A 16,204-nucleotide genomic window follows, 5' to 3' on the forward strand; every position below is an offset into this window, starting at 1 on the left:
CTTATATCATCGCAAAAGGTGGTTACACGAGCAGAATACTACGGTCGGCGATCAATTCTACAGCCAGGAAATCGCGAATGGGTCACTGCGATCGAAACTATATGCGCTGACGGCTATTCGCTGCCGCCCTGTATTATATTCAAAGGCTCGGTTTATATCGCTGGTTGGTTTGAATCAAATCTCCCTAGGGATTGGCGAATCGAAGTATCAGATAATGGCTGGACTACCGATGAAATCGGCCTTCGCTGGCTCCAAAAGATCTTTATTCCGTACACTAATTCGCGTGTACGAGGGCGATTTCGGCTGTTAATCCTTGACGGGCACGGTAGTCATCTTACGCCTCAATTCGATCGAATCTGTGTCGAAAATGATATTATACCACTCTGTATGCCGTCGCATTCTTCACATCTACTACAACCGCTTGATGTTGGGTGCTTCGCAGTGCTAAAGCGTGCGTACAGTCGCTTCGTGAGCGATTTAACCCGAACTGGCTATAATCATATCGACAAGCTTGATTTTTTAGCTGACTACCCACGCGCACGGCTAGAAGCTTTTCAGCCGAACATTATTCAGAATAGCTTCGCAGCTGCTGGTATTGTACCAGTTAATGCCGAAAGGGTGCTTTCTAAGCTTACTATATCTCTTCGAACGCCTTCACCCCCATTAAGCCGACCAAGCAGCAGATCTAGCGAATTCACACTAGAAACGCCTAGAACAGTAGCCCAGCTACAAAAGCAGGCTAAAATGATGAAAGATCTAATAGATCGGCGGTCAAAAAGCCCTCCAAGCCCGTTGAAATTAGTGGTTGATCAGATTCTTAAGGGCCACTATAAAGCATTACACAACACTGCTTTATTAGTGAAGGAGAACGCCGATCTACGCGCAACGAATGAAAAAAACGTCAAAAGCGCACTCGATCGACTAGACGGATTACACACGAAGGGGGCCTATCAATCGAAGAGGGCCTACAGCTAGCTCAGCAGCTAATTCAGCCAGTAGAAGCTGATGAGGTAGTATCGCATGAGGAGGTCGATCTGCCTAATCAGCCGATTCAACCGGCCAGGAGGGCTCCGCCTACCTGCAGTGGATGTGGAAAAACTGGCCACAGGATTACTTCATGTAAAAATCGTGTTATCTAGTTAGATTAATTGGTGTTGGTTGCGATTATCGATTTTGAAAATTTCTAATGGGGGTGGGTTATCGGGTTAACCGGGTTATCAGGTAAGCCGGGAACTACGTTAACTAGATTGCCTGATAACTAGGGGTTTTATAGCAATTCAGACTTGTTGACCTCCAATTGGTGCGCGGTATGATTTACTTAGCAATATTTCCGTCTTGTTAGAAGATATCCACGTGATTGATTAGGCGGTGAATCTCACTGTTCACATGACGACGAGGGTGTTTCGTCTTGACCAAACAGCCTAACTGTACATCATTCACCATTTGCCACATAATGGATGAATCCTCCCATATTCTTGTTGATGTGGGTCTGTATATAGTTGATATAGGATCTCTGGGCTACTTTTGAGGCAAAACACCACTTCTCCATCGACCACCTGGAAATTATGCCAAAGTTGAATGTTGGGCCCAGTAGTGTTGTCTATTGTTGGCTTTTCTAGGAGCTGTGAGACCAAAAGGGGTTGCTTATTGGCTTACATGTAATCTTCCTCATTGAAATCGTCAAAAATCCAGTTCTCCTGCATTCTGGCTCACTCTTCCTCGGTTTCAGATGCATCAAGAACAACCGCTTTCGTTTTCTTTTCCGTTGTTTTGCTTCATCGTAGTGCTCAGTAGGCACCCATACATCGCTACCCATGCCAATTGCTTCCTGACAAGCTTGAAGGGCCTCATCAGCTTCCGATTGTAGACGACTAAGTCGCAGACATTCGCTCGATTCGTCACCTGAAAAGGCTATTGGGCAAAGGGCTGGCGCATCACGGGTTATATCCGTTTAATTCCTCGTCAGTATGATCAAGTCAGCCTTCAAAGGTCACATTATCACCCTGCCAGGGGAGCTCGCACGGTAAAAAAGTCGACGCCTTTAAGTACTGAAAATGTATGTCAAGGCGTGGAAATGAACGGGATTAGTTTCTGCTGTTGACTTGAGAAAAATATAGTGAATTTCACGCCTGCGGAATATCTCCACTTCCTTGTCCAGTTCTGTTTCCGCTAATTCATGGAATTTGCTTGGTAGCTCAGGGACCTGCCATATCTCGGAAATCTCGTCGCCATAGGTTTGAATGCTTTCTGGAATTCCGCATTGCAGGAACAACGGACGAACTGAACCATGTTGCCAGGCAATCAGCCCTGTAATTTCGAGATCCTCGGAGGCGAATATATTATTAAACTGAAGGTCGGGATGTCGCAGAGTCGGACGTTGAAGGGTAGGACCAATAGGACCATGAGGTATTATGTGAGGCGTAATCTGCAGGTGTTTCTCCAGTGTCGCCATATGTCCGAGGTGAGACTGGGCCTTGTAGTTGTGCACATCCCAGTGAAAACGCTGGAATGGCTGAATCGCTCGTCCGAATCTCTGAAGATATGCAATTTCCTTTCTAGCAACAGCGGTGAGAGCCACTACGCTATCACGGTCTTTCTCAAGTTAATAACAAGGTCGTTCTTATTCATTGTATTCCCAAAAGAGTAGTACTCACATGCACCGCGGTCGACAGATAATTCCAGTCTTCTTCCGTACCACAGCCTTATGGAGAGATCGGGACCTATGCACAGCGGCCGGGCTGGACCAGTGCTTGGGATTTCGACTCTGGAGCAATGGTTGGGCAAATCGTCGCAATAGTAGAGACTTCCGCTCGCTGGGAATTTCAAATCAAAGGGGCGAGATTCCAGTCGCACGAATATGGTGACCAACGTCCTTCTCTTCTGTTCCGACAAGGTGTACCATTTCTCACCTAAATGGTATCCTTGGACAAATTCCACGAAGACGCTGGGCTGACTTAATTAACTGCACCACCGGGCATCCATGCTGCCCGTCGACCTTCGGGGCTGTATGTAAGACCTCTTTCTATCCCAGTGGAAATCTACACGTCCCGGGGGGGGGGGGGGGGGAATCAAGTGACAGCAAAATTGATCTTTTAGTTCTGATCCACAACAAACTTGTTTTTCAAGTCAGATTTATCAGTGGCTGTCTGATGGGAGCCAAATAAGTTGCTCAACCCAGCTACCCAGGGATGTCTATTATTTTTCCCTTGATATTTCGCTATCGAAATTGTGTCGTGGGGCGTCATGCATCTTAAGATTCTCAAATGTGTTTAAATCATTTGTGACATTATTGATCTAGAAATAAGCTGCCACGAGGGTGAGCAAGACGATTACCCGTAGATAGCAGCAACGAGTGCATCCATCGCGGAGCTATGAGTTGACATATCCGCCGGGCCCTGGAAGGGACCCGCCCAATCAACGCCCATTTGGTTCTGCGAGTTCCGATCATTCGCCCAAATACTCCTTGCACAGCTGTCGATAACTTGCTTGTAAATGTGGTTGGGTGACACTTTCTGGAGCATACTTAGATTGCGAATAAAGATGCCCTTGAACTGAGTTGCGTCTGGAGCACAATTATTCGGCTCGCATGAATCATGGATAATCATGTTTGCATTGGCAAGGGTTTCAATGGCGGCTTGAGCGATTGCATTGGCCGATTCAAGCAATGTAGCGTCGGGTGCTGCCTTGTTGAGTTCCACGAGACCTCCAAGTACCACGCCTTGGTTATAGGACCATCTAGACAGTCGAGTTAGACCGAGAAGAGACAGCTTGAGTAAGAACTAAGACATACACATTTTGGCCATTGTTTTGACAGTTATCCAGGAGTCCGTCGTTAATAGTGTCGTTCTCGCCCATGAATCCCTGGGCAGAAAACCAGTCCCATTGCCTCTGCGCCCAGCTGATATATTCATCGCGCTTAGATAGCGAACGATTGGCCAAATGAGCTGCAACCGAGAGAAATAGCTCGTTCGTGATAGCATTCACATAAGTACTCGTGGGGTTCCATGGTAGACCACCACCTCCACAGTTTGTACCCCATGCAGCAGTCTGTTGAACAATGAGCGTTATTTCAACAAAGTACAGTTTAGTTTCTGACCAAAGCTGCGAAAATCCCCTCTGCCAACTCTAGATAGTCGTCACTCCCAGTGACATCGTATGCAGCGATCCACGCAAGGGCCCACCATCCATCATCGTCGTATGCCGAATCCAACCACTTCGAAGCATTTCCCGAACCACCCGCTCTTGATAGGAGATCTCTTCGTTGGAAGACGGTCTTCACTTCCGGACCTGGATGTGGATTGGAGGCTGGCGCGAGATTGTAGGTATTGTTGAATACATATAGGGCGGCCTCCATGACTGAGGGGTCAACTTTCGCCAGGTTTGCAACTGTTGTCATCGCGCTGGCTGAATTCCACCATTGTCGCGTAGTCCAAAGTCCAGTCGTAGGATCATACCATGTCTGAAGAGTGTCGAGAGCTGTCCTAGCTCGTGCCAGCGCGTTATCGGCAATCACTCGAGTGCAAAAGAGTGGTATGAAGAACGCGAGATGAAAAAGACCAGAAAAATACATTATGAAGCTGCGTCGCCGACATACAACACCCGAGAAAGTCAAAGGCTCAGCAGTCGCAAGCTTTAAAAATAATCCCTTCTTTCTTCAAATACCCTTTTCAGAGCACAAAGATACCTTGTAGCCGCCGAGATCCCTTGATTGGCTGTAGAGCTCCTATCGTAGATCCATGTTGTTGATCAGATCCACCCAGTTGCTTCACTGAGACCCCTGATCTGCATGATCATTCCTTTTTCAGGAGACATGGAATCTTTAATGCGAAGATCAATCCAGATCAATGACATAGATCACACTCAGCTTTGTATGCAAAGAGGTCGCTCGGACCCCAGATGGCCCTGGAACTTGATGTGATTCGGATCAAGGGGTAATTAATCCAGCTGCATGTACATCACACAACTGCTAGATTGTAAGCTCTAGAAGGCCCCTTGCGAGGCATAGCTCTGCTATGCTGTCTTTTTTATTGACTGTCTGCATTGTGTCCATGTGGAATCTAACGAGGGACAAGTTGCAGCTCCCGGAGACGTTCGTTCATAACGAGGTCTCGGATACCAGCGAATGTCGACAGTCCAGTGTTGCTGAGCACAATGTAGATTCAATAATGGTAGATCATGAAACCCCTTCTCCCAATGACCTGATTAAATGATGCTAGCTGTCATCTGGGAATGCCATCAATGCACGCAACCCAGACATACTGGAAGACTCCATCGCCTGCATGAGATACACATGGCCAAACCTCTACACCACGTCATACGCATGCAGACTGTGGCCTCGTTTTGAACGTTACGATTTGACTCATGTCCACGAGAGGGTTCCCGGAATAGTCATGGTCTCTTTGAGATTTTATGTATTCCTTTGGTCTTGTAGTCATTTGGATGGGACATATGTGTGATATTCCATTGTAGGCTGAGGCTAATCGCACACCAACTTGTGCTTCCGCACGACAGACTATTCCATTTGGAGTATGATGGATAATAGGTACATCGAGCACCTATATATCCTTATAATACCTACTAAGCCTGTTGCTTTACCTATTAAGAAAGACGGTTCAAAAGACATTTGGAAAGATCTTTCATAAAAGGGAAAGTTAAAGCAGGAATGCTTTCTCTCCTGCCACACTCGGAATCAGGCGATAGATGGCTTCGTATCAGATTCCGGCGGCCAGTCCGGCAGTGATTCATCGTCAGACGAGTCGGACGTGTCAGTGTCCACTATCCGCCCGTTGAGCACTGCCAGCCTCTCTCTCTCGGCTGCCGCTTGTCTCAATCCGGCCATCATTGCTTCAAAGGAGCCGGAAGTTTGAATGCCATTCATGCGCTCAAACAAGCCAGTTGTGGGCCGTGAAGATTTTGGATCTTCCGGATGGCCCTGGCCCGACTGTACGACATTCAGGCGTTCGTCGCTTGGTCTGGATGTCAGCGCAGTCAATGAAACGAGACGGGAATGCCCACTAACCTTCCTTTCTTTTGGCTTTCGATATCACCCGTTGCTTCCTCGGCTTCCTTGTCTTGCTCAGTCCTCGTATCTTCACTACTCTCCTTGAATTCCTCCTGATCTTCCACTTCCACCTTGAGTCCAACATCGTTGCTTTCATCCTCGTCCTCGTCCTCGTCGTCATCCTCACTGCCATCACCAAACATGTCCAATTTGACATCCAAATCCTCGTCTTCTTCCTTGATTTCTACATCGCTGCCATCCTCATCATCCTCATCATCCTCTGAGCTGTCCTCGTCTTCCCCGCTGTCGGAGATTTCGTCATCGGAACTGGAGAAGAGTTCATGATTAAACAATGGGACTGAGGAGAGGAAAAAGGGCGTCACTGACCGCCGTGAGAACGGCTTCACTTGGGTCTCCACTTCACGAGGGTTGGTGGGCTTCGTCGTCTCTTCCACCATTTTATCAGCTAGTCCTCCATCACTATGAGGACTTTCCTCCGTCGCGGTATGTGTCGAGATTTCTTTTTGACCAGTTTGTCCAGGGCGGTCTTCGTCATCAACTGAATCGGGGGTGTAGATCGACCGACGAGGAGCACGAACAGTCCTATAGTCATGTATTAGCGCCATGCAGGGAAGTAGACTGTTCTGGACCGACCTTGGAAGAGACTCCGGTGCCGCTTTTCCCTCCACTGGCTCGTTGATTTTGGATGCTTCTCTATCGGCGTCGCCGTTTTCACCACTCCTCTTCGTCTTAGCTTTGTCTTTATCATTACTGGTTCGGTTCTCCTCCTCCACGGTGTGATCTGGAAGAAAAGAAGGTGACATGATTGACCGAGCAACAGTATTGCCTGTAGGAAGCATGGGCTCACTATCCGAGTCATCTGCCATTGCGCCGGAATCATCATCTCCATCTTCTGTGGCAGCCACCGAAACGACGGGATATGATATGCTTGAGGATACGGTGTCCTCGGCTGTGCTTGCCTCGGGCTCGGTGACCATTTGGGCTGCTTTAAGTCTGTCCCAGTTGTACCCAATTCTCTTCCGGGCCTTTCTGATATCTTTGCGGAGTTTTTCACGTGTGGTTTGTTGTTTTTTCCGATAGTGTTTGACAACACCGTCCGTGTCAGAGCGTCTGGGGCCGCGGACCTTAGGGTCAACCTCCTTGCGCACTTCCTCCAGGTCCTCGATAAGTTGATTATCTTTCAAGATCTTCTCCAGCAGCTTGACGGCATTTTTCGTTGTCATTGACATTGATCCAGAGGTTGGCGCCGGTGTGCTCTGTGGATCTGTGTCTACCTCTGGGAGGAGAACATCTAGCTGATTTTTCACAGCGATGATCCGACGCGCGTCCCTCTTCACATCTTCATAGTACCGATCCAACTGCGCTCTAGTACGCGGACCACTTAGAGGAGTGGATGTACAAGATATTTGGGTGGACGCTGGAGTCCTCTGCGACACACTTGATGGCAAGTGTTGGACTCGACGTCGCTTTGACGGCGTGACCGGGGAAGAATTGCGCTGGCGCTTTTGTGTCTGTTCCCGGAGAGATCTAGACGGGGGCGCCATAGGCGTCGCAGACTCTTGGGGCTCCATAAGTATTGCGGGATATTCAGGGTGTGCCCCGTTGAGATGATAGTTGTGTTCCCGAGGTCATACCACACAAGTGTGAGCGGCGGTGAGTCCGAGGCCTGAATGGATTGGTAACGACTGTTCTTGGAGTAGATTGTGTGACGCGACGAAGGCTGCTTACGCCGTGGCAGCGGAATCGGGGGTCGGGGGTGGGATGCGCGGGACTCGACGTGTCAACCGGCTACGAATGAGTGGTATTTGAGCAGTTATTCAGGTGCGCATAGAGAGTGAGCTGGCCAGAAAAGAAAGAAACTATCCTGCGAGTTAAGGAAAAGAGAGGCACACGGCGATTGCGTGAGGTGACTGAGAAGCTGAGGAGGAAGCAGCGAGCGCGAAAGCAGAAAACTGCGGAGCCGAGCCGCGGAGGTGCCTCGATGTTTGCCTAGTTTCCCAGGCAGTAATCTAGTCAGATCTATACCACTCACAGCTCGATAGTAACTAATTTATTAAGCCACAAACTATCTGCGACTAGCTGGGAGCTACAATGGTACTTCCCGAAATTATCTCGTCAGATGTTCTAGTTACTGATGCCTCACTTTCATCTTGTAACTAGCCAGAAGAGCCTTCGAGAGCGTGCTAGTAGAGGACTTATTACCCACTTTTGCTGCCATGATTCGAGGAAGAGCCAATTGCCGCCCGCACCTTTTTAGATAATTTCATATTACAGAGAATTGCTTTGATTCCCTAGCATTAATTAATAAGATCTAGTGTTCTGCTAGGCAGACGAGAAGGGAAATTATCAATTGAGGTAGAAGACGAAGCAATCTTCAGAACAGAAGGGTACAGTAGCCCAGATAATCTGACAAGAAAAAAGAAAACATCGAAAAGAGAGAAACATCGATTCCAATCGTAAGGAGAATAAACAAGTTAAGGGGGTATCCGGCTGTTGACATTCAATCAAATGGCAAAAAAAGTTATTATATGTAAAATACGGGGGTTCTTCTTCAACTTCCGTAGATGGGGGGGCGCACGCAGTTACCTGGCGCGAACGAAGAAAGGTAAAACGTAAAAAAGAAAGACTCTACACCTGAAAAGGTACAGGTACAGGCTCATATCATGAATCACTCATGAGTCGCTCATAAAACCCTCCTAGACAATCTCCGTCTTGGTCCTCATGGTGTCGAAGGAATCAATCGAGGTCCTGCGATCTTTGATGAACTTGGGCCAGGTATTGGTGAGGACGAGGTATTTGATGCTCGCCTCCGCGTCCTGGAAGACGGTCGCGTCGAATTGTTCGGGAATATCGCCCCAGTAGTGGACGCGGTTCCGAATGCAATTCGTCATGCCCTTCTCGGAGCTCTCGGAGACAGTGGGCGACGCGGGCTCGAAGTTGAACTTGTCGAAGGGGCTGACGGGGTCGGCCTCGCGCTCCTCGCCGTAGAGAAGGCGAGCGGGCCGTTCGAAAATGTCCTCAAGCTTCTTGAGATCGTTGGACGAGATGTTTACCGGGAACTCGGCAAGGCGAACACTGATGAAATCGGCGTAGATGTGCAAGGCGAGGTTGAAGTGTTCACGGAGGAGATCCTTGGAGTTGCCGTCACGGGGGGCAGTGGGATCCTTCAGAACTATCGGGAGCGAGTTCTTCCACTGAGCAAGGCTTGTGAGGAAGGCAATGTTCTCTCCCGAGAATTCACGGAGCGCAGAGAACTCCTGAAGAGGGGTGGGGTTGCGCTCCAGGACGTGCTCCAGAGCACTCATGGTCAGAATGCTGTCGCGCGAGCCAGTAGTCTTGATAGAGGCGTTGGTGGACTTCCATCCCGACATCATGGACTCGACCATGGTGGTTTCTGAGTTGAGAGACTTGTTCTCAGAGTTGCTAGACTTGACCTTGATCTCCCACCGAGCGATGGAGTCGAGGGTCTCTTGACGAAGGGACTGGTGACGCATGACCTCCCAGCAAGGGAGGAAGACAGTGAAGATTTCGATAATCCAGATGGACAGGCAGATCCTATAGATTACGAGAGAACAGGTTAGATGACACAAACATAGATCTAATGCCGACCATATAGCAGGGCAAGGCACTCACCACTGGGGAGGAATAAAGTATTTGTTGACCGGTGCCATTCCAGGGACGTAAAGAGCGATAAGCCACATTGGGGTAGCGTGGAGACTAGATGCCAAATTAATTCAACGTACTTTTATTCGTGTTTAGCCTTGGACCATGATGAAACTCACCTGCCAAGAGCACAGCCAATGGTCTGCACCCGCCAGCCCTGGGTGTCGTGAATGTTGCGCGACTTCCAGAGGATGATAGGGGCAAGGACCCAAGACCATAAGAATTGCCAGAACACACCAGGCCACCTGAACAAGTCAATTAATTGTTAGCTGAGGGAAATTATAGCGCTGGCAAAGATCTGTCGTATGCTTACCACTCCCATCCCTGACCCTGAGCCGTCTTCTGGGCCATTTCGCTACCGTGGACCTCAGTACCTGGGATACCCCAGGAGCTGTGCCACTTGCGAGAAATGACATAGTTGAATACTGTCAGGAAGACCTGGAGGAACATTCCAATGCCCACGGTGATGAGGATCTTGGTCGTATAGTCGAGACGGCGGAAACGATTGATCAGGCCGGTCTTAGGTCTCTGATCCGGCACAGCGTCGACGAGACGGTAGCCATGCTGAGCATACTTGCGCTGAAGCTTGGCGACGTGGAGGAAACGAGTATTGGAGGCGTGGAAAAGAGCGATACCACAAGGGAGATAGGTCCCCATGATCCAATATTGGGCGTCCCCGGGCAAAAGGGCGCCTACCATGGTGCCAAATTGGCAAACCCACCAGTAAAGATGAAGAAGAACGATTGAAGAGAGCGACAAGGCGAGGCCTCGAATTCGAAGAGTAGGCATGTCCCGGTTGATGATCAGATATGCCATGCCGGCGGCTACGGCGGCCGTCCAGGCACATCCCCAAACGACCCACCAGATGCTGACCGGCGAGAGGTCAATTGCCGCCTTGGTATCGGCGGTGATTCCCAATTCCGAACCCATGATGAAGTTTGGAGGGACTTGACGCAGCAGAAGTGCTGAAAGAGAGTGGTGAAGTTGGATAGCGCTTGTCCGTTGCAAAAGGACGGGGGTTAGCCGGCTTTTTTAAACGATGAAAGCCTTGCAGGATTGTCCGTGAAATGAAGTGCAGTCAAAGATCCAGTTCAGGCCCCAGCACACGACGGCAAGTGGAACCTGAACCAACTTCTGGTGCGTGCTGAACCAAACAGCACGAGCGATGGTGGACAATCCCCTGTCGATCCCTCGATGCGATGGTGGGTCAAGACTGATAGCAGGTGGGGACCGGCCCGACCAGATCGGGATAAAGATGAGCGTTTATGGAGGCAGATGGGCGGCTAATCAGTGTTTGATTGGTCCTATTACGACAATGGGCTCCGTAGCTGCATGTATTTGTCAACCTCGTCAAGTCCTGATTGGGCATTTAGGAGAGTACTGGAGAGTTCTTGCGGACCTCGCGGGGGTTGTGGACGGTGTTCATCGCCCGATTTCAGATCGCGCGATATCACCCAAGTATTTCCCTCGGAAAGCTATTGAATCCGATCGACAAGGCTATTGATTCTCAAAACTCTGCGAGGCCCAATTTTCTCTCCACATATGCCAGCTTATTTCCTATCTGCATTGCTGCAGAACTGAAGTGTTCCCAGGCACCACGCTGCTGGGTCGGTCGGACGGGTCAATGAGACGTTTTCGTGTCTGTTTATATCAAACAAGGCTGGTCCGTGAGTATGCTTCGTAGAATTGATAAGATGGCTGGCGCGCCAAAGGAAATCCTCCATGGCAAGGTCCAGATTCCAACATCCTCGGTCGGGATAGATGCTTAAGCCTGTGTGGATTGAAGTGTACAGTATGAACAAGAAGAGGACAACCAAGGTAGAGGAATTGTGAGTCCAGACCGGGGTTAAACTCTCTCTGAAGAAGAAAGAATGGCCAGATCATATCATCATTCAATAATTGATTATGCTGCGCGACATCGGGAACTTTCCGGCGAGAAAGGAGGACGATTGAACGTGACAGTATGATACAATAGTACTCCGTACTTATGAACAGACTCGGTCGGACAAGCAATGCCATGTGGCGGTTGCATATCTGACTGGTCCAGCTGCAAGCGCCAGAGACAGGGGGCTGCATCAGGCATGAAGCGTAAACCCCCTGGGATATGTACTCCAGACTTCCAGGATTTAAGGTCTAGACTGATTGTTCCATCCTGGGAATTGATGACAAAAACAGTATGAGAAAACGAGGCAATGTGACGCATGTGCCAAACTGTATGTTCAATGCCATACAAGAAACCGTTGTGTGATTGATACCCTCACCCGGGACACTCCACGGAGAACGAGCTACTATCGCGTCCCTCGGCTGGACCAGCTTTATGGACGCAGATAGCTTCCTTTGCGCCGAGCGCACCAATCGACGCGTCGCTGGCGGGAGAAACAGGGCGTGAGGGACAATTGGCCATCATCGGGTGCTAGAAAAAGAAAGAAGGCAGATGGATCGGCACACGCTAACGGCCAAAAATCCAGGAACGCGCCCCTGGCGACAAAATCCACACAAGCCGAGGTGGATCACCCTCACGATGGATGACTTCATTCGCACAACGGGGGAGCTGGGTGTTTCAACCGGCACCATTGGTGAGAAGATTCAGGGTCCTGCCGGGCAGGAATGATCCTGCCACTGCTCTCGGGGTTGCCTGCCATCCTGTGATGGTCCACTGTCTCTGGCAAGCTTGAGCAACTCGGGTTGGACACCAACTGACTATCGATGTTGTCCCGCAACTAGATCAGATTTCCAAGACATTGTTCCTATTTATCAGTCACCGGATTGCTTTGGACCAGGAGAAGAGACGCAGCACCAGAAAGAAAACATCCAATGGCTCATGACTCATGAGGGGACGCGAAGCTATTTCGCTTGCCGCGGCCTTGCCAGCTTGAGGCACTGCGGGCTACGGAAGCAGGGAGCGGCGGTAGCTTGTTGGGAGATTGGGTTATAGTTGGGCGGGAAGGCTGCGCCACCAAGGTCCAGTGGTGATCATCAACGCGGAATAAGATGAAAATCGAAATGGGCGCAATTTTAAGCCGATGACCTCGAGGAGGGACACTCACACACCTGGCACACAGTCAGGGAGATAATACAGAGCTGTCCTACAAGAATCATGCTCGCCGTCTGCACCCCTTGATTGTATTGTACGTACTGAGTACATACTTTGTAGTCAGGAACCAATCATATGTGATCATATGTGTTGTTCTGGCGTAACTCCATACTGGTGGCCTTAGTGCCTTAGTGCCTTAGGGCCTTGTTGCCTTAATTTGTTGACGCCTTAATTTCTGGGCGAGATACGCTCAGGTGACTTCTTCCTGTATTCAGTCGGAAATACGGAGTACTGCTTAGCAAATCATACCGCGCACCAATTGGATATCAACCACTCTGAATTGCTACTGTATAATTATGTGGGCATAATAATGAATAATCTAAATGGGAGATAGTATCTCCGTTATCCGGTCTCCACTGCTGCTATTGTTCCAACATATTCATGATGCCTAAGGCATCACCAGGCACCGACGCGAAAACCGCCGAAATTCGTTGGGGGCAAGTTGACTAAGTTGACTTCAGTCATGAGGACCGAATCACAAGGCGCGACTCATTCCCGCCGAGACTCCACCCCAGTCCAGTTCCCCCGGAACAGGCCCTCCCTCTTTTGCCAATTTGCCAATTTGCAAGTTCCAACCGCCGCTTGCTCCGATTTCCGGCACATACGGCTACATGAGCACCACGCTCATGGTCCATGGGGAATTAGTTTTTATATCGGGGCGAGCATAGGCCGATCCTGATGGACTTGGGGTATCGGAACCTCCTGGCACCGAATGGGCCACACTTGATCCCCCCGAGCGACTTTCGGTCCCCGCGACTGCCACGGCCACCTCCGATCCTTGACGAGCTACACAGGACCCCCGATTCGAGCGAGATGGAGAAGGTCCCGCCTGTCACGGGGAAGCGCCGAGGCGGCTGTCGGAAAGCTTGCAATGAGTGCAAGCAGCAGAAGGTAAGTGAGAGAGAGAGAGGCCTTCCACATGCAATTCCCCCAGCCGACCTGCCAGTGGCCCCGGCGCCACGCCCTTTAATAGTCGCTCACCTTTCCTCTCTGTGGGGACGCCGTGTGCTAACGAAGTGCAAATCGGTGTGCTTAACAGTTACGATGTGATATCGTTCAAACTCCGGCCGCGGCATGCTCTCGCTGTCGTAGGCTAGGCATTGACTGCAAGGTCGAGCCATCTTTTAAGCGTATCTCCAAAAGAAGGTGATTTTCATCCCACGTAACATCCCCAATACTTAACGCTCACTCTATCTAGACGAAATGCCGAGATGGAAAAGGAGATTGCGGATCTTCGCCGCCGTCTCTCGACCAATCCAGAGTACCCTCAATCGAGGGAGCCTCATGAAGGCGATGACATGTCGCAATGCTCGGACGAGGCCTTCTCCCGCCGAGACTCGACAGGCATTGATCGATCCCGGCCGGTATCAGTACCGGCCGAGTCGCATCCGTCGATGGCAACTCCATTGACGATGAAGAGGGACGGGTCGATCATGTCACAGGACGAAAATACGCCGTGGAGGCTTGAGGATATCACCCTCTCCCGTGCGCGAGTCGCACGGCTCTTCGAGCAGTAAGCCTTCGAGACACCTCCTGACCTTGGATTGACAGCTCATCGGCTTTCTTAGATATTTCAATTACTATCACCCCTTCCTCCCGCTACTGAATCTGCCAAAGCCGCCTGAGGTCTATCTGAGTCGATGTCCCTTGCTGGCCTGGACGATTGTCTGTGTGGCCTGTCGTCGGTCTCCCTCAGATCCGGGCCTTCTGACAGCCCTTTCAGGACCATTCAGTCGCCTCTTATGGTCTACCATTACCGGTGTTCCTCAAGATTACCGAGTTGTCAAGGCCTTGTGCGTGTTGTGCACATGGCCCCTACCGACCACAAGCCAACGGACCGATGCAACTTTCATGCTGAGCGGTCTGATGATGCAAATCGCCATGCAACTGGGTATGCATCGCCCTGTCCAAGCCGAAGAGTTCACGACTTTCCGGATCGAGGCCCAAGGGGAAGCTTTGAAAGATCGTCTCCATACGTGGGTGATTTGCAATATCGTGGCGCAGAAGTGAGTGTTCCCTGCCTGTCTCTAACATGCGAGCCATTGTTGACTCTCCCTTCCAGCGTGGCAACTGGCTATGGCCAGCCTCCTAGCACTATCTACGATTGGGCTCTCGAGCCTGCTTCGCTGAAAGATGCCGACTACCATCTTCCAGAGAACCTGGCTATCCGGCTGCGGATTGAAAAGTTCTGTGACCGAGTCACCAAGTCTTTGTATAGCAGCAAGCCCGAGCCCGCCGAATTCGTCAGTGCAGAGAAGCTCGTCATCGTACAGATCCTCGAAAGCGAATTGAAAGAGATGGAGCTTCAGTTTGGGCAAGAAATATCGGGTATGATTCGGCGTTCAAATACTGACTGTCCGTCCCTTGTGCGCCGACTAACCCAACTCTCCAGCAATCAACATGATTCATCTCCGTGCCGCGGAACTGCACCTCCGGTATTTCGTATTCCTAAGCTCCAATCCCCGAAGCGACGACCTCACCAAGCTCTTCATCGCAACCACCTCCTTCCTCGGCCGAGTCCTCGATCTCGAAACCTCACCGGGCGAACTGATCGGCCACTCGACCAATTACATTCTCCAAATGATCGTGTCAGCAGCCTTCGCGCTCATGAAGCTCCTGAAGAGCAACTTCAGCCGACACATCGACTTTAACCACGGCAAACTCCTCTTCAACGGGGCCATCTCGGCCATCCGACGAATCAGCGTCATGGATCACGATCGTCCCGTCCGACTCGCCGACATCCTCTCTCAAATGTGGAATGCGACTGGACCCATGGCTGCCGAAGAGGATGGACTACAGCTGAAAGTGCGCTGCCGGATGAGCATGAGCCATGTCTACGATACGGTCTGGCGATGGCGGCAACGGTTCCGACCGGGGAAGACTGTCGAAGAAATTCAAGGTACGACTCCTCCCGTGTCCTCACTGTCTAGGTCTACCACTGACATCCAATCTTTAGCGGCGGCGGCAGCGGCGGCGGCGGCAAATCAACCCATATCGACTGTCAATGGGCTCCCCGTCCCTGATAACTCATTGGATAACCCGGGACTGATGATTCCTACCCAGTTCGACGAGAGCGGGGCCTTCTTCAGTGAGGCTGGCTTCTCCGAGGTGTTTGATTCATTGAATTGGGTTTTTGAGGGGATTCCGGACTCGTCGTTTGCGCCGGTAGTACTATAGGTAGCACGCAGGGCTTTGTTTACGGTGATGGATGGGAGGATCGGGTAAAAGTTTGGATGATCCATTTTTGATGTACATGTCGCATACCTACCGATTGCATTGATCATATATACCATTAGTTGAATTGATATTATCCCCATACCTAGTCACGGCAGAGTGTTTAACATATTTGGAGGGGATGTCGTTGACCATACCTTGTCGGCCGACCGGGACTTTCCATGAGATACAATTAGTTACTAAGCCGTATG

At 50.3% G+C, this 16,204-nt stretch overlaps 4 protein-coding genes across 4 annotated transcripts; 1 reads left to right on the forward strand and 3 right to left on the reverse strand.

Moving 5' to 3' along the window:
* Nucleotides 1-3,329: 3,329 nt before the first annotated feature.
* On the reverse strand, nt 3,330-4,576 carry N7473_000110 (uncharacterized protein; the record flags this gene model as incomplete). The annotated part of the gene is made up of 3 exons (XM_057146050.1): nt 3,330-3,735; nt 3,791-4,047; nt 4,097-4,576. Coding segments are annotated over 3 exons (1,143 nt in total), but the record flags the coding sequence as incomplete, so codon positions are not given.
* Nucleotides 4,577-5,441: 865 nt separating this feature from the next.
* On the reverse strand, nt 5,442-7,925 carry N7473_000111 (uncharacterized protein). The gene is made up of 4 exons (XM_057146051.1): nt 6,656-7,925; nt 6,389-6,604; nt 6,020-6,328; nt 5,442-5,966 (listed from the first exon to the last, which is right to left on the reverse strand). Exons 1-4 carry the CDS (start codon nt 7,591-7,593, stop codon nt 5,690-5,692), a joined length of 1,740 nt encoding a protein of 579 aa, XP_057013937.1. The 5' UTR covers nt 7,594-7,925; the 3' UTR covers nt 5,442-5,689.
* A 428-nt stretch (nt 7,926-8,353) lies between these two features.
* On the reverse strand, nt 8,354-10,722 carry N7473_000112 (uncharacterized protein). The gene is made up of 4 exons (XM_057146052.1): nt 9,999-10,722; nt 9,805-9,930; nt 9,656-9,739; nt 8,354-9,577 (listed from the first exon to the last, which is right to left on the reverse strand). The coding sequence occupies exons 1-4, from the start codon at nt 10,613-10,615 to the stop codon at nt 8,719-8,721; spliced, it is 1,686 nt and encodes a 561-aa protein (XP_057013938.1). The 5' UTR covers nt 10,616-10,722; the 3' UTR covers nt 8,354-8,718.
* Nucleotides 10,723-13,457: 2,735 nt separating this feature from the next.
* On the forward strand, nt 13,458-15,956 carry N7473_000113 (transcription factor domain-containing protein; the record flags this gene model as incomplete). The annotated part of the gene is made up of 7 exons (XM_057146053.1): nt 13,458-13,670; nt 13,819-13,925; nt 13,978-14,292; nt 14,348-14,785; nt 14,842-15,107; nt 15,172-15,678; nt 15,736-15,956. 7 exons carry the CDS (start codon nt 13,458-13,460, stop codon nt 15,954-15,956), a joined length of 2,067 nt encoding a protein of 688 aa, XP_057013939.1.
* Nucleotides 15,957-16,204: the final 248 nt, after the last annotated feature.

Source organism: Penicillium subrubescens (assembly GCF_028828155.1).
Source record: "Penicillium subrubescens strain IBT 31985 chromosome Unknown utg000001l_segment0_segment0, whole genome shotgun sequence".
In the NCBI taxonomy this organism is placed as follows: domain Eukaryota; kingdom Fungi; phylum Ascomycota; class Eurotiomycetes; order Eurotiales; family Aspergillaceae; genus Penicillium; species Penicillium subrubescens.

What these genes read in the sequence shown, in the direction of transcription:
- N7473_000111 (XM_057146051.1), bottom strand. Translation starts at nt 7,593, where the DNA reads ATGGAGCCCCAAGAGTCTGCGACGCCTATGGCGCCCCCGTCTAGATCT. An exon ending in GCACCGGAGTCTCTTCCAAG is followed by an intron (nt 6,605 to 6,655) that starts GTCGGTCCAGAA and finishes ACATGACTATAG; the next exon opens with GACTGTTCGTGCTCCTCGTC. An exon ending in GAAAGCCAAAAGAAAGGAAG is followed by an intron (nt 5,967 to 6,019) that starts GTTAGTGGGCAT and finishes ATCCAGACCAAG; the next exon opens with CGACGAACGCCTGAATGTCG.
- N7473_000112 (XM_057146052.1), bottom strand. Translation starts at nt 10,615, where the DNA reads ATGGGTTCGGAATTGGGAATCACCGCCGATACCAAGGCGGCAATTGAC. An exon ending in CAGGGTCAGGGATGGGAGTG is followed by an intron (nt 9,931 to 9,998) that starts GTAAGCATACGA and finishes TGACTTGTTCAG; the next exon opens with GTGGCCTGGTGTGTTCTGGC. An exon ending in TACTTTATTCCTCCCCAGTG is followed by an intron (nt 9,578 to 9,655) that starts GTGAGTGCCTTG and finishes CGTAATCTATAG; the next exon opens with GATCTGCCTGTCCATCTGGA.